This window comes from Vidua macroura, chromosome 5 (assembly GCF_024509145.1).
Source record: "Vidua macroura isolate BioBank_ID:100142 chromosome 5, ASM2450914v1, whole genome shotgun sequence".
NCBI lineage: Eukaryota > Metazoa > Chordata > Aves > Passeriformes > Viduidae > Vidua > Vidua macroura.
In genome coordinates, this window is record NC_071575.1 from 50,958,729 (window position 1) to 50,985,162 (window position 26,434).

Here is a 26,434-nt window from a genome sequence, read left to right on the forward strand (position 1 = left end):
AGAAGTACAAACCTTGGTAATGCTTAAGAAAAACTGGTTGCTGCAATTAAAAAGAGCAGGGGTATCTTCTTTATAGCATCAACAAACCCTTTCTGAACTGCAGCATAAAGCTACATGGAATTTAAGGCTGTTTTAACTGGTGTTCCCTATTAAAAATAAGCCTTTTATCTTTTGTTTAAAGCAGAAGTACACTCTCATTCATTCTTGACTCCAAACTTTCTTCCATGTCAGTGGACTGAGCTTCCCTTTGTTCTCAGTACACAAGACATTAAAGCTACAATCTTCATGGATTTTAATTTAATTTGAAAATCAAAGAAACAACCTAACAATATAAAATAAAATAGAATACAGGATAGGATACACAGGATACATCAGTAGGATACACACCAAATGGCTTCTAGTTATTTCATTCTGGAATCTATTTAGGACAGAAAACATGTACTTATGGCAAGTGATTTTTTTTTTCTATTAATGGGTAAATAAGATGTATTTACTCTGTTTAAAACAGAGTACAAATCCACAAATGTTAGGCTTTAACAGCTGTCTACATAGCACCTTTTTCATTCACCCGAATGAAAGGTCTGGAACTGAGTAATTCACAGATACCTTGGCAGCTACTGATCTTGCCTTAATCTCTACTTGCTCACCAAATCTAACTCCTTGAATTAGGCATGTAGACACACACAGAGATATGTAAGAAGTGTGTGTAAAGATACTCATGTTAATTTTCAGGAGAAACCTGTACCCATACCCTCCCCCTGCAAAGGTCTATCCAATAAAGATGGTACTGAAAGAAGGATTCCTGTTTTACTAGTCTTCATCATGTTACATTGCATCTTTACAGTTGTTGCAGCTGAACAACACACTGCATTTCCTTACAAATCAACATGGCAAGCACACACAGAGCTCCAGTACAGATCTTCAATAACCAAAATGGTCATCCTTCAAAGGTCCAAAAGAGGAAAAACATGAGTCATACCTTCCAAGAACAACAGTGCTTTCTCTAGAAAATAAATTAATGAGCTTATATGCAATGTATCTACTATCACTGCAGTGCCTAGTAGGTATGCAAAGGGTTCTATAAAATAAAGCAAACATAGAAATCTACTTTTCTACGTATTCACTTTGGAATCAGGAACGAATGCCATACGCTTCAGTGACACATGCTCTCTTAATAAATAATTGCAATAAAAAAGTTTAAGGGCATTATGACTAATACCAACATTTCTGAGAGGGAGAAAAACTAAATGTTTCAATGAAAAGTGCATTTCACTTCTCTGCTGTCAGAAGAAATTTCAGTGGGTTTATACTCTTAACTGAATAACAAGCTTGGGACTGTCTGCCATCTCTGAATCTTATACAAAAATCACTGATCTTGGTGAAAGTGATACATCTGGGAGTGTACATACGGTGTCCTCTGCAAAACTCTTAATTTGCAGTTTTTTGTAACATTTAATTCATTCATTCGTCATGTTTAACATTTGAAACTTCTCCATCTTTCTCAGTGTGTAAGTTAATAGTGTTTGTGGTAGTAGTAGAAGACAGAAGAGCCAAACCCAAGATTTTATCCTATTACTGAATACAGCTCAAGATAGAAAACTATTCAGCCAGATTCACTCATAAACCACTACTGGCTCTGCCAGGGACTGAGCACTCCTGACTGGCTACATCTATACGCATCAGGGCACTGCAGAATCAAGCTTTCTGTCCTGAGAAAGCCCATCTCTGTCCATAACATAAAAGAGAAAATGAGTTTTCAAACATGAAAGGCCATGCTTTGAATTGAGTGACAGCAGGCACACTAAACTCGCACACAGGAGGTTGTTTCTCTCCACTACTGAAAGGGAGTATTATATCTCTCTCTATATCATGGTTTGCAAAACAAATACTTCTTATAAAAGTTTTTTTTTGGGGGAAAAAATCCTCTGTTATTTAAATGTATTACCCCTAATTTCCATCTTCCAAATCTAGAAATTATTACTGGCTTCAATGCTTATTCCTTGTCCCCAGTTCAAGTCCCACAAGAGTATGAATGCTAAATGCATCTTCCTGCATTTCCATGCTTCTGTTCTTGCCAGAAACAGGACTTGGTTTTGAAGCAGGCCTAATATTTATTCCTGTGGGCCGTGTGGCTACATGTCGTAAAGACGAGTAACTCACTGAGGAGCACGGTTGTGTATCACACTCAAAACTGCGCCAGAAAGTCCCTGATAGTGCCTTCTACAGAACATCTCCCTCAGAGTATTCTTGGCCATTGCTGAGGCATTTTCTATTGCTTCTTCATTTCTTTCTTTTTTCTTTTCTTGGCAGAGAGAGGGTAAGAAGGGGAAGGCATATAAGGGAGTGAACAGTTTTGCAAAGGCATCTACAAGCTATGATAAAAGCACAGTTGTGATTGTTTTAAGAGACCCTTTACAAGGCAAATCCTACAGACTTTTAGCATTTCTCTTTTGTAGGCAATTGCTAATCACTATCATTCTCTCCTTAGTCTGACTATGCGAAGTAATCAGAAAACTGGAGTGGTGCCTTGATCCTGTTACAAACCCATCAGTTTCACGGAAGGATTTCTTCCTCCAGAAAAACTGTGAAAAACCTAAAATGTTATTTCCTTAAGAGAAGCTGAATGACTGAAATGCTGGCAGAAAACACTCTTCAGAGCGTAATAAATCAAAGTAAAAATACTTGCCAACCTAAAAAATAAATAAAGCATTAGCCATTTACTGCTCCATATGTCATGCTTGTGGCCAAGATACTCAACTTCAGCATTCCTTCACTGCAAAATGGATGGTGTCAGTTAGCAGGAGCTGGTCTCCTGCAACCTCCATGTTAAGCCTGCTCTACTATAGATCACAGGCTGGAAGGGAAGGAGGGAGAAGAGAAGGAGGCAGCAGCTCTGTACAGCAGTAGCTTTCCAACAGGAACATTTCATCTAACACCTGGAACATTCCACAAGCACTTGTATTTGCAGCACTGACAGACTGCAGAGGCTTAACCAACTTCTTTTTCCAGCACATCAGTCCTGCAAGAGAGGTGAAGGACACCACATGATATCTGCAATTAATAACCTAATGTAATTAGTCTATGCTTTTCAGGCAACAGCTGAAAAGAACTGGTGAAAAATAACTTTGGCTACAGGATGATGGAGAACACTAAGAAAACACAGTACATGGAGAGAGATTTTAAATTCTTCTGAGATTTTTTACCAGCAGAAATATTGAATTCTAACTACATTTAGCAAAGGAAAACTTGAGTTAAAACTCTAGTACCCTGCAGTAGTTTCCTTCAGTGCAACAGCCAGGGCAATTGTCAACAGCCAGTGCCCTACTTCAGCTACCATGATGATCCTACTGGCACAGATACACAACCTGCATGACTGTCCTCTGAGGATGCCCTTCTCAATCCTGTGTAAACATTCTGTCAGGAAAAAAGACCAGGAACTCCAATAGAAATTTGGTCACTTGGGGTATTTAGTGACCAAGTCACTATGGCATTGTGCTGCCAAGCAACTCAAGCAGGTAAGAGCTGCCGTACTACAAAGCTGAGTGTGCCCATGTATATTCTGAAAGTGATGGGTTTTTTTCACATGTTTTTTCACTTTGCCACTGATGGCTTCAGTAAGTTGCTGCCAATGACCTATGAAATCCTTCATCAGCAAGCAGCTACTATAACCAGTAAAACTGTGCTGTCAGCCTATGCACAAGGAGAATCAAAGATCTAAAAACATCCCCAGTCACGCTCCTTTGAGACCACTCAGACCAGTGATCGTTTTGTTTGCAACTTGCAAGTGTGATTTGGAAGCAAAAGCCATGAACGTGAACAGACATTGGGTTCTGTGCCAACCCAAATTTCATCAGAACTAGAAAGGCACAAGAATTGTCTTGAATCTTTTCCTCACTCAGACCTTTTTGATTTTATGTTGCACCATGCTCTTCTGTTCTGATAGCTTCCTAGTTAACTACTGTCAACCTGAGGAGACTTCACCATCTAATCCCTAGAGAACAAGTATATCCCACCACACAACACAGTCAAAATACTGACTTGTTAAGCCCACTTCCTGACAGTAAGAAAGCAAGTGTACATTCTGTATATGAAAACAAATAGAAGTGGCAGGCAGGGGCTAACTACTGGAGCCAGAAGTTGCAATATAGTGAAGGAAAGAGAGAGCATGGGAAGCTTTCAGAGAACCTCTTCTACGAGACTGTAGAAATCCGTCATTTTCTGAGCAAATGCACCTTTCTTTAAAGGATCAGTGTACTTATTGAGGAACCATCATTCAAATCACCTGCATTTTATTTCATAAACATCTTTTTTTTAAGCTTTAGTACTCTCCTCCCAAACACTTTTCTCCCAAAAGATATAAAACCTTTTTTTCCCCTCACACTCGAGAAAAAACCCAGCCCTTATGCCAGAGCAAATAAAGAGTAGCTGATCAACAACTCTATTCTCCTCAGACTTGCTGTCTCACACTGCTTTCTTGAGCAACATGTTCCATGTGGCATTAGAGGTGAAGAAAGCTCTGGAAGGGCAGGGGCTGAAGGAAATTCCAAGAGGGCAGCTGCAGAATGAAACCCTACCATAACCTCTAAAAGATCAGAGTATATGGTATGTAAAGCAAATGCCAGCAGATTTTAAGAGCTATGCATAGCATTTCCCAATGGCTAACAGCCTGAGAGCATCAGCCTTGATCTTCGGAGATGCAAGCCATCCAAACATCTCTCTGCCCCAACCCGAGGAAAACCTCAGATGACCATCACCACTGCATCATCAACAGGAACCAGAACTGTTCTGTGTAAAATGTAACAAGTCCTTCCTACTTCAATAACTAAGAAGCTATGATTCCTATTATTTTGTCAGTTTACAAACTAACAAGGTTATTTTAATGATTAATGCAGCAATCTTTTTTAAAAATTGAGCAAACATTCATTAAACGGAGTTAGACAAGCTGCATGGAAAACTGACATCCTGTTTATCCACTTCAGCAGCGCAAATTTTCCCCTGCCTCCCTCCCCTGCACCCTGAGCCCTGCCCTGTAGGAATTAACAGTCCATAAATCATTTTGATTTTAAATTTGGCTTATTTGCTTGACAACACAGAAATCTGTGAGATACACGGCCAAAAGACAACAGGGAAATGAGCAGAAACCACCAACTTGCAACATAAGCTATGGAATGTCATCCAGTTCTTCAAAATAAATACATTCCACACAAAAAGGATCAAGCATCTCTATTATCTTAGATTTGGTTTCCCAGATCACAAAATTTTATCAAAATATCTTAAAGTCTATGATCTTTGCAAAGTCCACTTCTTTTTTGTAAAATTTTGTAAGTAATTTTTAAATTAATTTTTTTATGGCAATGAACATTCTAGTTTTTAAAACTATGTATCCAAGTTCTTTTTACTATGCCATTTGTTTTTTTAAAAAAAGAAATAAAATTATTTATGAATGGTTAGATTTTTGTTCATAGCCTTGATTCTTCTGTAAGATATTCTTCACCTGTTGTAAATGTTAACTTTACTGGTTATCTTTGCTTATATATGTAAACTGGTATAATTTTGGAAATAAGCAAACACACTCCAAACGATTATTAGGATTTATTTGCTAAGGGTTCAATTACCTCAAGTCAGTGAACTTCCCAAAATAAGGGTTATTGCACGGTAAAGTACTAAACAGGACCTAGGTGAAGACAGACAATAGACCATGATTTTCTTATGGCTTGTCATAGTCCCTTTCCCCCTTTTCTTCCCCTATTTCATAAGATTTATATCAAAACCTAAAGTTTCCTATTTTGCACAGATTTTTCAAAACATAGCTTCCTTCATTTGTCTACCTGCTCTTTATTTGATACCAAGGAAATTACACACCATAAAAATGTTTCCTTAGTCAAGAAAACCCTTTTACTTGTAAAATAGACCCATTTGGTGCTGATACACTGACTCTCCTTCAGCATGCCCCAAGACACTTCAAACAATCAACATTTTGAGTGAAGAAATGCTCTTATGATATAAAACCATCTTCTGATATAAAACCAGCCCTCATGGACACAGTAAAGTGCCTTTGTGGTTAAACAAAATGGTATGTTTCAACAAGAAAAAGATTAATTTACATGACAGGACATCCACTCCATACTCAGTTTGTGGCAACAAGAATACAGCTGAACAACAGCAACAAGGCATACCCCACCAGTGAGGCTGGGCTGTGTCTCATACAAGATACAGAGATTTGGCTAGGCTCTGTGGATTCATATACTCCTTCCTTGCTCTTAGGAACTTCTCCCATTTCCTGTTCATTTCAGCAGAGAAAAAAAAAAAACTGGGCCAACAAGCAATGAGAAAACAAGAGCTGGAAAGGACAGAGGGGGGGAAAAAAACCCCCACACTATGGCAGCAAGACCATATATATTTTCTCAGCAGCTCCTCATCTTTTCTCAGTCAGGATGCAGCAGCTGTCATTCCCATCCTGGTACCCCCCTTCAACAACCCCAGTGCCTTGAACCTACAAACATATCAGTCCCTGTCTTTTCTGTAGTTTTGTGGTACCCACATCCATCACTTCACCAACCCTTTTATTACTATCTTACCTCCTCTTTTGACCTTGGAGCATTATTCCAGAGCTTTTTTCAGTTCTGGTGCAGTTTCATTCTCCGCTACTGCCCTGGCTATCAATGACTTTCAAGAACTTGGAGGGAAGAAGCAGTATTAACAGTGTAACAAGTGGCAATGAGGGAAAACAGGAACAAGGAAGAAAAGAGCTACACGGCTTGTTCCAAAAGGATCACGAGGCCAAACACAGTGACACCCAGTCAAATGAACACTCAGGATATAAGTTCCCAAAAACACAGTAATCACCTCCCATCAGGTGAGCCTAGAAGTACATCATGCAGTAAAAAGCATGGCACAGGAGTCCAGACACCATGTGACATGCAGAAAACACTGAAACCATCAAATTACTACTGTCAAAGGTAGGTATCTACCTTTCAGCACTGTGTCTCTTTCCTAAAGCCAGAGCAAAGGTCTCTTCACTACTGAATAAATATACAGAAAAGAATTAAAATTCATGGCCTCCTAATGGCAATATCCAACTTTGCTGTCCTAAGTCAAATGTATTTCCCTGAACTGCCCTCAAGAGGCCAGACAGTTCTTGTTACTTGGAGATGCTGGATAATGGCACCAAATAGTGCTGCATTGCCTCTGCAACATTGCTGAGCATTCAAGGCAGCTGCTCAGTGACAGGATGAAAGCAGCAGATCATCAACATGATCAGAGCAAACATTTGGATTTAAGTCAAGTACTTGCAAGAAGACTTGGACACTCCCACCAGTTCAATTCCTGTCATGCCTCCCCCATGCTGCTCAAATACACAGCTGCTCTTGCTTGCTGTGTTCTGCAAGCAGCACCTTCATCGCTACACAACTCCCAATATCCCACACAGCCAAGAAACTCATGTCTCCTCTGTAGGCTCCCTCTCCCACTTAAGGAAATTAGAAACTGTTTCAAAGCACTTGCCTTTGAAAAAGTCTTTTAAGGACATACACAGCAACGGTTTATTTATGTCAGGAAAGACATAAAGGTCAACAAAATACACCATGCTTACACAGGAAGACAGAGAGATTGGCATTGAACCCCAGGACCAATGTACTCCACTCCACAAAGATGGGAGACCTACAGAGTGCACACTTTCCTGCATAGCCTGGCTTAGCTCTGTGGTGACACTGTGGCATCACCAAAATCCATCTCAAAATCAAACAACTTGTCTGAACCTTAAAAATTCTAATCGAAATAGGAAAGACACATGCTCTCCCTTTCAAGGAAAAAAGATGCATAGTAATTAGTACAGGCATCATCTCCAGTAGTTTACCTTTGAATTCAAATTTAGAAACATAGAAAGAAAAAAATACTCTATTTTTGACAAAGTTGCTCATATACTGGGGTATAATAAAAATTGGTGAACTTTTAGTGTATTTTCTCTTACCAGTGGAACATCAAACAAGCAGCACTTCAGAATGCAAGCTTAATGTCCAGCCCCTTAGTTAGGCTATCAAAAACTGAGGTTTAGCAGAGTACTGGCTTCTCATCAGACATGAACTACAGTATTATAAACACATTTAAACCAGTCTTTCAAACAAGGAAGGCCAACCCGTCTTGTGAATCTTTGTCTTCCTCCCATCATATCACATTGATAAATGGGCTGTTGATAAAAGCCACAAAATATAAACTCAGTCTGTCCAGCTTAATACTAAACTGCACGGGTTTACACCAAGTATGTTTGTTAGTTGTTTCTTCCCTTCAATGCTTGGTATCTAAATAACTTAGAAATACTTCTGGTTGGTAAATAACAACTCCAGTGCCAAATGTTAGTACAAGGTATTGGAGCGCTGTAACTGTGCTAAGAATCCACATGGATAGGAATGAATATCCTCTCTCACTACAGAGCAAATAACCTATACTATGTATTACTGCAGAAACACATGCTGCCACAAGAAGGGAAAAAAAAACAGACAACAAAATTTGTTATCACTAAAGTCTCATATTAATTTCTGTCATAAATACTACAGAATAGCTGATGCTGTGGTACTGTAGAGCAGCTAACATTTCACACAGAGTAAGAATGCCTTCTAGGAAGAAAACATTAGCAATTATTGGTATCTTGCAAAATAGCAGATGTCCAAATTTAATCAACCCTGTCACCTCTGCATCCACATGGACTGAAATGGGTGTATGTGTATAGAAGAATTTGCCACAAGAGGTGATACAGTCAACAGTATCTCAGCATTCTTTAGATAGACTTCACAGAAACCACAAGTTAATGATGGTTTGTCTGGTTGTGTTTCAACCCAATATACAGCTTAGTCTACCAGGGTCCAATTTATAACCAGGTTCCACCAGAACTGAATTAATAAGCTGTTTAACCACACACCAACAGGGTTTAACAATGTTTAGCTCTAAGGAATATTTATTACTCTGTCAACTATGTGATAAAAATCAGTAACAGGATTTGCCCTTTTAACCATCAAATATTTCTAATAGTTTTCCCCTTTGTAAAAACATAGACAAATTTGAATCCTGTGCTGCTTGAATGCTGCAGTTACAGAAAAGTCATGGTTAAAAATACAAGAACTTACAATGAAAATTTCAGCCAGGAATTATTTTCCAGTAGGATTTTCATGAAGCTCTTCTTGCCAAACACCAGAGCTTACTTTTGTTATTTTAATAAAACAAGAACTCAAAAAAAAAACCAAAAAAAAAACAAAACAAAAAAACCCAAACAAACAAACAAAAAAAAAAAAACAAAAAAAACCAAACAAAAAAAACACCCAAACAACACCACCAAACAAATAAACAAATCCCCTCCAATAACAACAAAAATAAACAAACAAAAACCCAAACAAAATTTTAAAAATAGCAAACAAAACCAAAACAACCCACCCACATCCTCAGGTTACTACTCTTAAAAGATATGCATTTTGTTAGGGTTTGGGTTTTTTCAGTTAGGCAATGTGCACAACAAACTTTGAAAACAATCCAAAACAGAGCCTCAGAAGAAGAGAAGCAAAGTATTTTTTTTCAAATCCACAACCAATCTTGTTGAAAGAACTGTACCAACCACCATACAACTGAGACCCTCCCATCCTTGCACTTTTCATGCATCCATGTCAGTGACTTCAAAGAGCTCAGATCTTCCACTTTAGGCTAGCATCACAGCTACTTCTACATGAGAATGTTGGTCAATTACACACAAAAAAATATAGAAACTCGAGGTTACAGATGGACTCTTCAGACAAACTACCCTTCAGGACATATTTCTGAAATAATTAAAATGAAAATATCATAGCTTTAAAATGAGGGTTCTACAAAAAGTCCAGAGCATGCACCTTAGAAGATGAGGTTTTACATTTTCGTACTATTAAGCTGAGCAAATATGAGTGTGACCTATACTTATGCCCCCATGTGAAGATGGAAAAGTTTCAAGCATTTAATTCCAAGACAAAATTTCAAGAACAACTGAAAATTATTGTGTATTCAAATGTATTAAAACCGAACACTATATTTATTTTATTATCTGTACACTTTATTACATTTTCCAAAAATCCATTTCAATTAACATCAGAACTTGTAATGAGCATGCTGCCAGGAACCTGAAGATTTGTATCCAATTATCTGTGCATGCCATCATTATGGCTTTCATGTACTTCAAAAAGAAGACTAAAAGCATGATTGAAGAGGTTGTTAATGTTTTACATGAAGGTTCTTTTCTTTTAGTTCATCTGGTTGAACAAAAGCTCATTTTGTTGATCCATCAGTTTTCTGATTAGTCTGATGAATGAAGCATTGACTTATGTTGGCATACTTCTGTATGGTATAACATAACTGCATTCATTTAACAATCAGTCAAAGACAATGACATATTTAGGAAGATATAATTTAGTTTTGCTTATCAGTTTTTTTAGTAAGAGCAAATCTCAAGCTCCTAAAAATGAAATATTGCAACATAAAATGATAGAAATGTCTTGTTTTGATTTAGTTTAACTTGACTGCCTAAGCACACTTCAAATTATTTATTTCAAGATGGTACTAAAGGCTATAAATTATTTCTTATTTTCACTCACAGTGTAAATAAACTGACGGTCAAAACTAGTTTTAACTTCATTATCTCTTGAAGTAGTAAGGTGGGTTTTTTCAAAGCTTATACCCAAAATAGCTTTTTCTTTCCCCAGATACTATGTGGCATCGATCAACATCATATAGTTACTTTTACCATTTAATTAATTTAATTAGTATTAAAAACTACCACCACTACAAAATAAAGAACACATTATGAAAGTAATCTTATACCCTTACAAAAATCCCTAAGGTTAGTATGATTAGCATATTTTAATACTTTCACTATTTTGATGAAACAAAAATATGTACAAAGCACTTTTAAGATATGTAAGTAAGATTACTAGAGAAATAATTATATGAATCCATTACTCTTACACACATGCCCATAACTAAGTAATTGTCTTAGAACTTGTTGCCATTGATTTTAACATTGCAATGTTAAGATCTAGAAATAAAAAATGCAATGACTATTCTGTTACTCTTAACATGTTCAGATTTAAATGAGAGTTTTCCCCAACAATATAGTTTTGAATAAACAATCTTCACACTGCATAGAGGGTGAACAAAATATCCAAAAAGAGAAACAGTACTGCCCGCTTGCAACTGAGGAACACTTCTGTTGCAGATATTCAGCTGGAAATATCAAATAAAGCTTTCTCCAATCCTCTCAAATAAATAAATAAAAAAAAAGATATTTTAATACAAGACCTCAGTACAGTTTTGCAACTGTTTATCCTGCAGTTAGAATATTTCTGTTAGAGAAAAGCAAAGGTTCCATAAATCTCAGCCAATTTATTACGGTGTTTTACGGACATTTTGTGCAAAATCTGTGAGGTTTAGGTGTCACATACTTAAGCCTGCACAGATTCACAAGAAAAATTCAACTGAATGCACTCTGTGAAAATCCAACACACAGTGTAGTGAAAAAACAGCAGGAGCCCAACCCTACTTGTATGGGACCCTGCATATTCCCAAGAGCTGAAGGGTTCTAGCTGTCCGATTTCTCCTACTGCAATTACAGTAGTCAAGTCTGATAAACCTCATTGCTCCTGCTCTCTTCGATTTACAGAGAGCTTGGAATCCTGCTTATCTTCCTGTTAAAAAACAGAGTCCAATTCTGCAAAGAGCTGCAGCTACACTTTTAAGAAGCATACAGTTACATGGCACTCTTGGATCTCTTGGATTTCAGTACTGCCAACAGTCTAAAAATTTTAACTCTAAACCTTTAAAATTTTTGTGAACTCGATGGGCTTTTGTTGGAGTGGCATTTTTTTGGTTGACTGTTTCTTTAATTGGCCTCAAATTCACTGACTTCCAGATGAAGAACATGGTGTTTGGCTCTCTTGACAGTCAAAGCCACATCACAGTTAAACTGTACACAAAGCCTTGTGCAGGAGAGACTACTGCATTTCAGCTGCTGTCAGCTTAGTTATATACTCTCCAAATAAAGAGAAAAGATGGGTACTTGGAACTTATTTTTAAACTTGCTCAAACCAAATGCAACTGCAAAATTCCACATCCATGTAAGAGTAGACAAAGCTTCTGAATATACTCAGAATTAACTTTCATCAGCTACAAATGCTGGTACTTTACACACACAGTCAGCAATGGAATAATGCCAAGTCTAGGTTAGGTAGCTGTTGCTCAGCTAGGAGTCAAAACAGTAGCATACGGGTATATTTCAGAGTACTCAGACTCACATGCCTATAATTATTAGTATTGAAGAGTTTGAGTTATTTTTCCCTTCAGCAACTCCTCTACTAAATGAAGTGAGTTTTTGCAATTGAGACACTGCTTGTCTTTCAGTCACAGCATAATGCAGTCTAGGCAGTAAATTATTTCCTGCTGTGTGCTTTGCAATTACAATTCCTCACCGATACCGTAACTCAACAGGGTAATAAAAAATAATCGCTATTTATCTAGTACCTGTGGATTAAAACCTTTCTAACACTCCTGAAACAAAATGGAAGTTATGAAACATACCCAGACAAGGAGCAACAGATTTCTTTTCACCGTTCCACAGTATCCCAGCATTCCAACTATGATGAGGAAACAGCAGACTGCAATCATAACTGGGTGGACCACAGGAAAGTAAGTCAAAATGACAGCCTCCTCCACCCTAAAAACCAATCAGAACAATAATCAAAACAAGCACAATCACAAAAAAATGATACAAAAGAAAAAAATACAGCCATTAAGAATAAAATGGTGATTAGCAGATGCTTTCTTTCCAGCACCTTACACATTTCACAAAAATCTCTTCAACATGATTTTAAAGTCAAATGCTGCATTTAGGTACCAAAAATTGCATTGTCCAAAACCTCTCTGGAGCAAAGGTAATCTTCCTGCCCTGCACTTGCACAGTATGCAGCACAATGAGGCCCTGTTTATCACCAGGGCTCATAAGCACTGCTGTAATAAAATTAATAGAATTTCTATATCTCTGGGCTAAATAAATTATTCAAAACTAAACAGTAATATCATTTGATTACATGTTGTCAACAGGCCAAAAATTGATCCCTGTCAGAAGGGAAAGGCACATGATTGAAACCCTACCTTTCCTCTTTTTGTAATTTCAACTGGTGCCCGAAACTGTGGCAAAAAATGCTCCTTCCAATACAACAATGATTAGTTTAACTGAAAGATTCTCAATTCTAAAAGTCCTAATTAAAAATGCTTACCACACAGAATGAACAACATCTACCCCAATCAGTAACCCACACAGACCAGAAGCTTTACCTTGTTTCTGCAGTTAAAGTGAGAACGTTATTCAGGTAGTCTCTCAGCCAAGCAGAAACACCTAATATGCTGATGGACATCAACTAAAAAGAAAACATTAAGTTATTTATCATGTGATTAACACAAATTACAAGATCATTCATAATTTATGTAGAGGATCAATCATCACTAACATCTTTTATGCATTCATTAGCTTGAACAAGATACTGTCCCCAAAACTGTACTTCTATATGTTTAGAATTGGTTTGTTGCCCAAGTATTAGGGTGCCAGTGACAATAATCTTTTCCACCTAGTGATGCTACTGCTGGCTCCTATACCACCACTGCATAACTTACCATAGAAACAGCAGGGAGGCCTTACACTGCTACAATCAGTGACTCTTCAGGGCTCACAAGTGATACACATCAGTCTGCATGAAACCATGAAGCCATGCCCAGGTACACAGCCAGAGAAGAAAAATCTGATACAACAGTCCTGATACACTGACACTCAAGAGAGAAGCTTTAACTTTGGGTTAAATTTAGAAGAATCTGATTCTCTTGCTCTTTCTGACAGTCACACCATGAACACTACATCTCAGTTTCCTGAACCATAAAATGAAAATAAAACTAATTGCATCTCAATTATAAACCCTATAAAGCATTTGGGTATCCAACATGTCAGGCACTTCAGAGGCATAAAGCCACTACACTTTCACCAGGACTGCTTCCACAGCAAATAAATCCCCAAGACTGAGATAGAATTCCCCACCTAGAATTGCCACCACCTCAGCAGACAAGGATTTCTGTCACCTGATGCCACACTTCAGCACACCTGGAACTTACCAGGAGAAGCTCTGCCCTCTGATTTTCTTGAGAAGCCAAACCTGAACAACACATTCAGGAGCTGCCACAGTGACAGCACCAGCTCTGCTGCTGCTGCAGCAGAGGTACTGCTAGAGGACAAGGCACTCCTCACTCACTTTCATGGGGGTACCTAGGCCCGAACCACAGAAGACACAGGACCTCAGAAGCACCACTGTCTTGCTGAGGGAGGGAGCCCTAAGCATGCTGACTTTCCTGAATACTACTGTTTTCATGAACTGATGACAGGACACATCAAGCATTATACTTACAGTTTCTTAAATCAGTAAGAAGTGCTAATCTCCCCTGTTGTCCTCAACATCTAGCTTTTCACATGCCCTCAATATTTCCCTGAAGGTGTTTTGAAGAACAAGTAAAATGGTTCAAACCTAACTGGAGAAGTCACTCTGTGTCCTTACTGGCTCCTTAGCCTGCAGCATGCCCACAACAGACTACTTTTGTCTTTAAGATTTCACAGAAGTCCCAGCAGTTATCCCAGAGTTTCCTCCTGCTTTTCAGATCAGATGCACAAAGTACAAGCACTGCCCTGGTTCTGTGTGCTGCCTGCAGGAGCTGGGTGCTTGGCATGCTGCAAACATACTCCTGGAAGTTAGTGCATGCTACATGTCTACTATATTCATTCATGTTCTTTATACTCTGTGGCATCTGTTTTGGCTGGTGAAATAGTAACAGTAAAGAACATTTTCTATTGTCTTATTTGCAGGAAGCTGCAGGAACAAGGAAAACAAGATGACTGGAATCTCCTCCCACCTATCGCCTGAGAAAGCATCAGACAAACATACCACACAAGCCGTCAAAAACACGAGAGAGGTAAAGCAGACCACAAGCAACCAGCCTACTTTCTTGCTGTCAAAAGGCAATACAAAACAATTTTAATACTCCACATCTCTCTGAAAGGCCTGTTGATACACACAGAAAAGCATTAGCTCACACATCCACTCTGTTTATGGTAAAATATTTAAGGTATATTTAAGATATTTAAGATGTAACCCGATTTGGTTCCTTCATTTTACAACAGCAGTGTTTGAAGTGAGAAGTCCATCAAAACACTGCTCAGAAACTTTCTCTAAGAGCCAGATAGTCCTGCTAGGAAAGCAGTACTAGAAAATGATCGCTTTCTAAATAAAATTGTTCCTCACATACCAGACTGGTGGACTGCCTGCTCCTTGCTGTCCATTAGGCACTCCCAGACTGCACCAATTTTCTTTCAGCTGACAGCATGTGGCAACACATTGTACACAGCAGTAAGAGGTGGGGGATTTCGATGAAGGCTAAACTGCTCTTTCAGCAGAGGTAAGATTTGGCAGTATACTGAAGCATGCAGGTTATTCACGGATAACAGGGAGATCACAGAGCAAACAGGTAAAAGGCAAACAAGTAAAAGGACTTTCTGAAGACCAAAAGTACTGAACAGAGTCCTGTCACTAAGAGAATCATTCCATTTGCTAGAAGAAAAGGACTTGCATGCAAAGGCAAATCAGGAAGGACAAGAACTTTCATTTCTGTCCTGTCTGCCTAAATTTAGTTTTCTCTACCTTAGATATGTATTTTTGCCCATATAAAATCCATGGAAAATCTAGGCAGATACATCACCAAGCTGAGGCCAGCACATGGCAGTGTTACTTCTACAGTAAAGCTCAATGATCATATCAGAAAATGTGACTCCCTCTTCATTTATGAACAGCAACTGGAAGAAAAGGACTGCTTTCTTCAACCTAGGAAATTAACCTAATAAAGTAACTACATGAACAGCGTTTCAGTTCATAAGAACAAACTCTCTATGAAAGACCTCTTGCATCATTCAGAAAGATTTCGGCCATTTAGGTTCTCCCTGGCTATTCTCATTTAGTATGAATAACTAACGATTACTATTGTTTCTTGCTGATGCAAATTACGTGCAAGAACATTCCACCTATAAAGCCTGTGAAAGCCAGCATACCGCTCAACCACTCATCTACCCTGTGCCTGGCATGTTTTCACCACCATTAACTGCTTTAGGTGTTACTGACTTCTGCTACTCTTAAAATGCACAAGAGCTAGGTCAGCATGACTCTGAAAAAAGTGCAAGCATATTGCCTGACCTTGCTGCTAAACAGATGTTACACACAGATTACCTGTGCAACACTCTCCTGCCAATCAGATTCCTAGTGAGGAACCTTTGGGCACTGTATTTTCAAGAAAGTCCAAAGTGAATTATTACTCTGAATGACCTGAAAGCCAGAGTGCTGTGACACACTTCATTCACAGGCATGAAAGTCAGTAACTTTGTCCAGCTGGGGTGGCAGGAAGGCATGGGGCAGAAAGTGAAGGCAAATACTCAAGAGGCTCCTCTTGGAAAAAAAAGAGGCCTGTGAAAGAGCAAACTGATAACTCACAATAGCAATTCAGAAATAAGTTCATTACAAAAGGTATACTTCACAGCACATAAGCTAGCAAGTGCTTGGTAGCTCTTCACTAATAGAAGGAAATGATGGGGAAAAAGTTGCACCCCCTCTGATCAGCAGAAGTGAGCCTCAGGGCAGCAACACCCTGACTGATGAAAGATGCCTCTGCAACACCAGACTGTCCTGCATAATGACTGATGTTTATTTTAGTGACAAAAGATTATCAAGTACTAGCTCCCATCCATCAATCCACTTGCTCACCTGCTCCATAGCCACAAGGGAATCACAGCAAGAACACAACACACATGTCTGGCCTCCACAGCCTCCAGCTGACTCAATGTGCAGATGTGCTGCCCTGTAAAAGCACTAAACATCCTCAAGTGCCAGATGACATCAAGAAAGCTCCAGGCACCCACCACTTCACACCACCTACAGCACATGCAGATCTTCAGCCAGCAGCACAAGAAGTCCATCAACCAGCAGTACAACTGAGTCCAGGCACTCAGTAGGCAGAAACAATAACAGTCTCCCCAAAAACCTTGGTGTGCATCCAAACCCACCAGCAAGTATCACCTGGCACATCACTGCAATTCACTGCCAAGTGATTTTCAAGAAGTCATGGGCAAGAGCAAGGTCCCGATTACAGCTACTGTTGGTTCATTTGAAAGATGGTAAAACAGTGGCCCCAAAAAACTGGCAGTCCCCACTTCAGTCACTGCTTTGAAACTGATTTATATGCATAATACAGTTAAAATCTGTATCAAGCAATCAGATGAAAGAACACAGGTTTATGACAAAACTTCTAAGACAATTCTCACATTAGCAGTAACATAATTTCCCCTAAAAGTTCTCATTCAAGCTTCTCTGATGACAGCCAGTCTGCTGTGCTGTAAATATGATATGCTAGTATGCAGTAAAATATGTTTATTTGTTGCAGCTGGCTGCAAAAGTCACTATGGGTTTAATTCTGAACTGTCACAGTATGTTGTATAGCCATCAACATGACACTGAGGAGTTCACAATGATGCCTACTGTAATGCTCTATTTTAAATATATTTTCACACTGATTGAACTTAGGGAATAAATTCTATTTTTATATATGAGCAATATGCACACAATAATATATTGAATTTTCAAATTAATTTCTAATGTAAAGTTTTTTTAAGCTACTAAAGTTTTCTCAGACAACTGAATTAAAATATCCAGCAACAGACTTCAGCTATTAGAAGCGATCATTTCCAAGCAGAGTTTAAATTGTCTTGGTAACTCGCTTATGTAAATTAGACATCAAAATTAAAATATAAAATCATCTGCAATTCATTAAATATATCTTTTAAGCCATTATTTTGAAATTTTTACTCCCATTGTCTCTGAGGCCATACCTAAACTGGAAAATAAATCTGTATTTCCAATTAATAAATGAACATGGATTTCTGTCTTTAAGGGAGCAAGTCTAATTGATCTTGCTATATCCACACCTGTGTTCACACTCTCATTTTTTTCATTTGAACATTCTAACACATTCATTTTACTTCTGCTCAAATTTGAGAATATTTTAATCTTTCCTCTGATTTAATATTTAAAAAAGTATCTTCCATACCAAAAATCACACATGATCGTTTTTATTCTAACAGATGGGTAAACATCTTCAGGCCATGCTCTGATATCCATAATGAAACACTGACTAACAGCCCTACAGAGCAACCTGCTTTACATGAAAAGGTTTCTGGCTACAAGGAAATGACTTCCAAGATATGACAACATTCATCAAAATATGTCCCATAATTTTAGTTTAAAAAAAACCAACAACAACAACAAAAGAAGCCCACCAAAAACAAGCAAAACCCAAAACACAAACCTCGTGAAAATCTTACTGTTAGAATTGATTTGGGTAATCTGAGCTATGACTTACCCTTACCAAGGGACAGAGGGGATACATCACTCCAAGGTCATGAGCATGCTCTAATGCTTTTACAGGATTTTTCACTATTAGGTTCAATATTCAGATCATTGAACAAACACAGAAAACTCAGATCCATGGATAAACAGACAGCTATATTTTTTTGGGACAGAGGGACATTAGGGTGGAGGAGGGGGGACAAAAGGCCTTGTTTTTTTGTATTAAACGTCAGAACCACTTAAATGTTTAGAGAAAGAAGAATTGCCTACAAAAAAGCGAAATCCCCCATTTCCTAAAAAAGCACCTTTTATTCTATAGATATTCCAACATTTTGTTTTAGCTAAGCTTCCTACAAGGTTATGCCTCGGTCCCCTCCCACATCAGTAAACAGCTGAAGCACGTTTGTATTTGCACTTTGAATCTGGGTTTGCTTGCACAGCTGCAACAGTGAGTTAGCAACCTGCTCCACATTTGACACGGGCTGGAACTCGCAGTTTGCAGTAAGGCAACTGCTGAAGCACTGACAGGCTGCTAAGAGGTCACCCTCCCAGAGAACATGAGCCAGTTTTTCAGCAGGTGGCTGTTCAAGGCACTCAGAGAAAGCACAGTAGAAAGAGCAAGAGCCCAAGCATGCAAACAAAGCTGAGGTACAGTTCTACTGTGTGTCAGACCCACATCAACCTCTGGGCTGAGTAGCACAAGGGTACATTAAAAGCAAAGAATGATAAAGAAGTGCATATATTTCTTCAACCACCCTCTCTATGACTACAAAGGCACTACACTTCTTGTTAGGATATGACTTGCAGATAGGATATCACTTTTCCTTCAAAAGTAACCATCTCACTATCAAGACATCTTTGGCTTTGGGGAGGAAGAGGCATGTGCTGGTCATCACAGGTAATCCACAGCAATGCTCACAGCTCAAGTATCCCAATCCATATCACAATCCACACATCACCATCAAGATGATATGCCTTCACATATACACAATATACTCTTAATTTTGTTTCTTTAAGAGTTTGCTTTTATTCATGGACAGTAGTCACTCTCAGAGATACAGAGAGAGTATCTCAAATTATTTTTAAACTCAACATATATATATATATACACACACACACACTTAAAAAGAGCATGTGTTTTCTATCATCCACAGGACTAGACATGAGCTGTTAGTGGGTTTACACCTAACTTTCCTATTTTACTCATGAATACCCATGAGCACAAAGATGATTAAAATGAATCTGCGTTTTTGTTTAAATCACATATTCCTATAAAAATGCACATAATTAAACTGTCCCCTACACCTTGTGAAAAAGCTACAAGATATTTTAAAAGTTGTTATTATTCCTATGAACCTAGCATAGACTCAAGATGACAGAGAATCTTCAGGGTACAGGAGCGTACTGGGCCCAGGGTACTGGAGATTCATGAATAATTGGATAGCTACCTTCTACAAAAGGAGATATGAATTTAAAGAAGGAAAAAATATACAAGTACCTACATGCCAGATGGACCCTTCCAGTTTGCTCCAGATTGTGGTTTACCAGTATAAGCACATAGCTTGAAATTTTTCTTTCCCCCTGAGCTATGTCAGCACAGGTTTATGATTCACCCTCCAGGTTGATGTAATGAGTTCCACAGAGTTAATTGTGAGTATTACAAAAAAAGTGTCTGTGGTTCACTTCTTTCTGAATTAAAAAGCATATTAACGCAATTTCTAACATTGGGTGGGGTCTGGGTTTGTTTTTTTCCTTTCCATTAGGACAGTTTTCCAGAAACTCATCCAGCAATTCACAGCTGATATGCCACACAGGGTGAGCCATATCACCTACAAAGATACTTGGAATAAAAAGTTATATAGAGGTAGACACAAAGTTGACTTATGGCTGAACACTGTTAGGACAGAGTCTAGTAATGTAACAATGTTGTATAAATATTACAGCCTAAAGACACCAAAAAGTAAGAGATTTCTCAAATACCAGAATTAAAAATAGTTTGGGTCCTTTAAAACTCCTCCTATAGCTTCCTCTGTTGAAAGCATTCCTTTAAAAAGACAGCATATTCCCACAGAAGCCACAGTTATTTTCTTTATACAAAGAATGCTAAGAAAAGCAGGTTTTAATTCCACATGTCTAAACTGCAGTCTCTAAAATCAGAGGATATTAGCCTAAAACACAATTTACTGTGCTACAGGTAACAGGCCAGGCAGTGTTCATTTCAATGGATATTATTTGCCACTTAAACTTAAAACATTGACCCAGACTTTTCATTCCAAGTTCTACAAATCCCACCAACAAGAGTGGAAGTCAAAACACAGGAGAAACAACCTCCATGCAGAATCTGGTTTCACAGAAGGTAGGATAGACTGATTTCTTTCTCATGTCACAACAGACTTGAAAAATAAAGCAAAAAAATTACAAGATTCAACACATGCATTTGAAGTTGGAGGAAACAGGAAATAAAATATCACTGCTTCCAACCGCCCTTAGTTACTTCCTAGAACAACACTCTTATTCACTTACACTGAGTTCTCAATTTGTACACATAGGGAAAACTAGAATATTTAAGTACTTAACTGGAAACGTGCTCCACTTTCATTTTATGTGATTTTTTTTAACTTTGTTCACAAACACAAGCTCAAGATAGATGCAAACAATTTCCACTACCTGCCAGAAGCGTTTATTGGCTGCAATCACACAAGTGAAATTAAATGGTACTGCTGAAGGAAATCTTAAACACTGTTCAACAGAAACAGCATATCCCTAGGCAAAAAAAGCTCATGAGGTGAAAGTGGCACCATCACTGTCTGGGCCCAAACATCCACTGACACTATTAATCATCAGTTAAGAGATCCTTACCACCTGCAACACAGTCAACTGCAACTTACAACCTTGATTTGTCCGCAGCACTACAGTACAGTCATCCTCAATTACAAGCAACACAACAGCAGCTGCTCCTGCCTCACGTGCTCACCAGGGAAAAAAAAAAAAAAAGCTTTTAGTTTTCTCAAGACAGAAAGTCTATACAGACTTTTTCATCCACTCTTCCTGCCACATTATACTTTGCTTTTCTTCCAAAAAATTGAGAAAATCAATAAAATTATTGTGCTGCTTTTAGTTGCATTTACTATCACTATCTAGTTCATCTATTTCAACTATTAATAACTTTTTTTAAAGAACATACATGGCTAAGCTGCAAAGAAAAGTAGAACAAACCTGTACATCTCAAAACTATTGCTTTGCTTAATCCCCTACTACTCTAAGCAGCCAGGAGACTGAATTTTCCCTGAATTCAGCACCATTTGCCAGTTCCTGTTCTAGCACAACACACGGGAGATACTTGCACTCCAGTATCTCCTGTGATATGCCTGTGCCATTATTACAGGCTGACCACGTTCTCTGACTGAAGGTCTGCCTAGTATAAATGCTTGCAAAGGTGGTTTGACTAGGAAAACAACCACAGCAAAATACAGAACAGTGGCAGCACTGCAGAGTGTGGCAAAGAGGGATTCTCTGAGGACAAGTTATACAGTGCTCAAAATGAATGAAGATACTCATGTTACACCCAGGACTGCTACTGAGCTGGGACAGCATCAGGAGCTTGCCAATCCAGTAAAGCCCCCACCAGAAGGAAAAACACTGATGTCTCATAAACTGCATAAAATATATTTGTAAAGCTATCAAAACTGAATTTCTCCAAGTCCCAACACACACACTATCTAGATATAACAAAGACCAGTACTGTCCCTAAGAATAGAAAAATAGGAAGCAGAAGGAACACGTCTTCCCTCAATAACCACTAAGATAGGCTGCTTAGCTAAGCACTAAGTATTGACCACAGAACACCAAATCATGTCTTTTTGTAGGTCTTCTCTTTAATTACGCTGTTCAGAATTTAATATACTGGAAATAGTAGTGTTACAGAACATAGAATCATGCTGGATCCCTCAGTCTTGCAAATTACACTAAGAAGTGATGCCCGTTTATATATATATATATATATATATATATGAGGATTGCAGAAGAATGAAACCAAATGTTAACTGCAGGATTTAGTCTGAAGGATATTCCTTGTCCAGGGCACTGTCAAAAAAACACAGCAAAAAAAAAAAAAAAAAAATTGAAGGCTGAGGATATCCTGAAACTGCAACTTCCACTGCTATGAAAGAGACATCCTGCAGTCAGATGCATACTTCAGTTGCCCATGAAAAAAGCTTCCAGAAGGATATCATCAGGTCTATGACCAGCATCAGTCAACCAACAACAGTTAACCAATCAGTTAACCAACAACAGTTAGAGCACTGATGATGAATTTATTTCTATCTTGTAAGAAGAAAGGCTTTCTGCAAATTGCAGGTCCTGAAGTACCAATCCACTCATTTCCACAAAACCAGTGCTTTTCTGGAGCAATAAAGGCAGTACATTTACTGGTCCATTATAAAACATAATGAACCACTACAACAGAGCCTTTGCCTTTCAGCTGATTGCTTATGGATTATTTACAGCTCAGCAGACTTTAGGTCAAAAGTGACAGAAAGCATTGTAACAACACTTCCTGCCTGCCTCCCTCTCATGCACACACAGGTACATCACAGCTCATCAGCTGAGCTAAGTAAAAAAAGTTTATTTTCTAACAGAGCATACAGCTGTACATTTACAAGCAATACTATGGAGAATCTACAAGAACAGCAGCAGAGTGATTGATAAAGTTCTCTCACTCCTCTGCTTCCATAGGCACCAAAACTAACCAAAGAATGCAGACAGCGGTGTTTTGCAGTCACCATCTGCACCTTCAGTTTTTCAGCAGTATTCATGATCAGACTAGCCATTTGTGTAATCTTAAGGATTCTTAATATGCACTTAAGGAATCTTCATATGCACTAGTCTATCCTCACCAAGCTGGCAATGACAAATGCTCAACTCCCATCACACATAGTGGGACAGCTGCACACAGGACACACTTTGAAGCTTACTTCAGATGTTCTCTTCTAAGAGCTTGAGAGTCAGACCTTACCAGACAGTATCCACTGACTCCTGCACAGTTTTATTCAGGCTTCAAAGGCTTCATGACCCCAGCTTGAACAAAGAAACCCTTTTTGCACAAAAACTACCATTCTGTTCCACATGCGGTTTCTCTTTCATTCATATTCTGATTTCCACTTAGTTTTCAGTCATCATGGGACTTCATCTCAATTCCAAAGTCCCTGCCATGGCCAGGGACACCTTTCACTAGAAGAGGTTACTCAAAGCTTGAACACTTTCAAGGACGAGACAGACAACATTTCTCTAGGCAACCTGTTTCAGTGACTCACTGGTACCACAGTAAGAATTTCTTCCTTTATAATATGTAATGTAAACCTACTCTCTTTCAGTCTGAAGCCATTCCCCCTTGTCCTGTCACTACATGCTTTAGTAAATAGCCCTTCTCCAACTTCCTTGTAGGCTCCCTTCAGGTACTGGAAGGCCACAAATAGGTCACCTCAAAGGTTTCTCTCTTCCAGGCTGAAAAATCCCAATCCTCTCTGCCTCTCCTTGCAAAAGAGCTGCTCCAGCCCTCTAACAATCTTGGTGGCGCTCCTCAGGACCTACGTCAACAGGTCAGTGTCCTTCTTGTGTTGGGGATCCCAGGGCTGGATGTAGGTAGAAAAAAAATCAGATATAAACTAGGTTTAGTCCCATCCCTGCATCACTCAAGTCTAGAGCACCTCAGAAGCCAGCCCTTATGAATCAGGTGTGAGCCCCAGGTGTGTGATGTCATTCCATCTGCATCCCTTACCATGCACAAATCTCATCTATTCAGGTGGAAGAGATTTCATTTGTTGCAAATGAGTGAGGACTCTGAAAATATCCATCCTGCTGTTTCTTCAAAGCTCCAAAAGTTTAAGGAACAAGAGTTGATCACACCCACTTGTGCTGAGAGTGAGAAACCCACTGCTATAAATATAGCTTTTTACAATCCTCTGCTTTGACTGAAATCCTCAAAACAAAAGGCCTTGCCTATCCACTGAATACACAAGAAGACTCTGGGCAGACTATTCAAATACCTGCAAGAGCTTGGAGTTCATCTTGGGTCACAGGATGCTCTGAAACTCACCCAGTCAGGAAGCCACCCGTGAATATTCTCCTCTTTACCTATTACAGGTACACCGATTCCCATAAGTAACCCTAATTCAATTTTACTTCCCACCAGTTTCCAAAGGTATTTTTTTTCCCCAGTAAAATGTACTCCCTTGCGGGAGATGCCTGCCATGGGGCCAAGGGCACCAGGGCAGCACCTCCGGGCCCCAGGCCCAGCGCGGACGGCCCGCGGCCGCGCCCGCCCCTCGCCTCCGGGACGGCACCTGCCCGCGCCCGGCCCGCCCCGCTGCACTCACCCAGAAGAGCAGGTTCAGGGCGTAGAGCAGGCAGCGCAGGCACTTCACCGAGTCCTCCCTGGCCATGGCGAGTCCCCGCGGGACACAGCCCCATCCTCTCACCACATCCTCCCTCCCGAGGCCGGGCCACCGGCGCCCTGCAGGGGAAGAGGGGGAGAGGGGTGGGCGAGTCCGCCTTACAGAGGGACCAGCGCGCAGGTGGAGGCGGCGGAGCCGCGCCGAGCCCGGACCGGCCGCGTCCCGCGGAGACCCCCGGCAGCCTCCCTTCCCCTCCCGCCCCGCCCAGAGACAGCGAGGGGCGAGCTGTTCTCATAAAAATAATAAATGCGCGGGCAGGGAGAAGCCGCGGGCTACCCCAGCGGCACAGCGGAGCTGAGGGCAACGGAGGCACGGCCCGGGGACGCCAGCTCCCTCTCAGCTCAGGATGGACGCGCTGCCCTGGGGAGGCACGGCGGCCGTGGGACAGCGGCCACTTACCGCCCGGACGCCTCCCGCACTCACTTGCTCCGGCGAGGACTCATGGGGCCGGGGGGCGGCAGCGCAGCGCGGAGCCGCGGCGCCCATGCCCTGCGGCGGGCGCGGGGGAAGGTCCGGCCCGGCCCGGCCCGGCTCCGCGGCTGCCCCGGCCCCTCCGCCCCGCCCGCAGCGCTCCGCCGGCCCGCGGCGCCCGCGCATGCGCCGCCGCCCGCCCGCCCGGTCCTAGCGCCGCCGCCCGCGCGGTCCCGGAGGTAGCGGCCCCCGCGGGGCCGGGTAGGGCTGTGCCCCCGGCGGGGCTGTGTCCCCGGCACACAAGCTTATGCCCGGTACCCTCGTTGTGGCGGGGCTTCGGAGCTGTTGTCCTTTCTTCCTTCAGGGGAGATGTTAAGCAATGGGCTGATTGGAACTGAATGGCATGAAACCCCCTCTCTTGTGACATGTTGGCCCAGCGCGGCAAATGCCGCACGAAACACGTTTGTAATGTTTCATAGGCATCTCACAAAGTTGCACCGTCTGCGCTGGAAATTAAACTCTGCCAACATCAAACCTGAATCTGGTCATTTACAGTCCAGGACCCACTCCCTCTGCTAAACAGCAAATTTTAAGAAAAGCAACCCTATTGGAGAGATATTCTAGAAATGGTCAAAATCTGGTAGTTATTATTTAATAATAATAAAAAAGGGTAGTTATTATTTAGGGAAAATTGTAGTTATTATTTAGGAAAAATGGCCATTGACTTGCTCTGTAATGTGCGTGGAACTTACAGGTGACACAACTGAGCTGAAAAAAAGTCCTCTTTCTCAAATCCATTAGTGTGTGTGTGCATCTGGCGATCAGGGTAGGAATTACATAGAATCACAGGATAGGTTGGCACCTTACAGCTCATCTAGTTTCAGCCCCTCTTAACCTTGCAGCTCATCTAGTTCCAACACCCTCTGAAAGGTGTTCTGCTCCTCTGCAGCGAACACCTTTCACCAGGTTGCTCAGAGCTCCATCCAGCCTGGCCTTGAACACCTCCAGGAATGAGACATCCACAGCTTCTCTGGGCCACCTGTTCCAGTGCTTCACCACCTTCACAGTAATGAATTTTTTCCCCAA

The 26,434-nt window shown here is 40.3% G+C and overlaps 1 protein-coding gene across 2 annotated transcripts in view; it reads right to left on the reverse strand.

The window, feature by feature from the left end:
* TSPAN12 (tetraspanin 12) overlaps nucleotides 1–25,463 on the reverse strand; it is a 39,952-nt gene extending 14,489 nt beyond the window's left edge. The window contains exons 1-4 of one of the 2 annotated variants that reach the window (XM_053978656.1): nucleotides 25,361–25,463; nucleotides 24,860–24,996; nucleotides 13,339–13,421; nucleotides 12,583–12,718 (exon numbers count right to left, since the gene is read on the reverse strand). In XM_053978656.1, the coding sequence (XP_053834631.1) occupies nucleotides 12,583–12,718; nucleotides 13,339–13,421; nucleotides 24,860–24,925 (285 nt within the window). In that variant the 5' untranslated portion in view covers nucleotides 24,926–24,996; nucleotides 25,361–25,463. Of the gene's footprint in view, nucleotides 1–12,582; nucleotides 12,719–13,338; nucleotides 13,422–24,859; nucleotides 24,997–25,336 lie in introns of both variants that reach the window. The other variant, XM_053978655.1, reaches the window with a different exon arrangement.
* Between the last annotated feature and the right edge of the window lie 971 nt (nucleotides 25,464–26,434).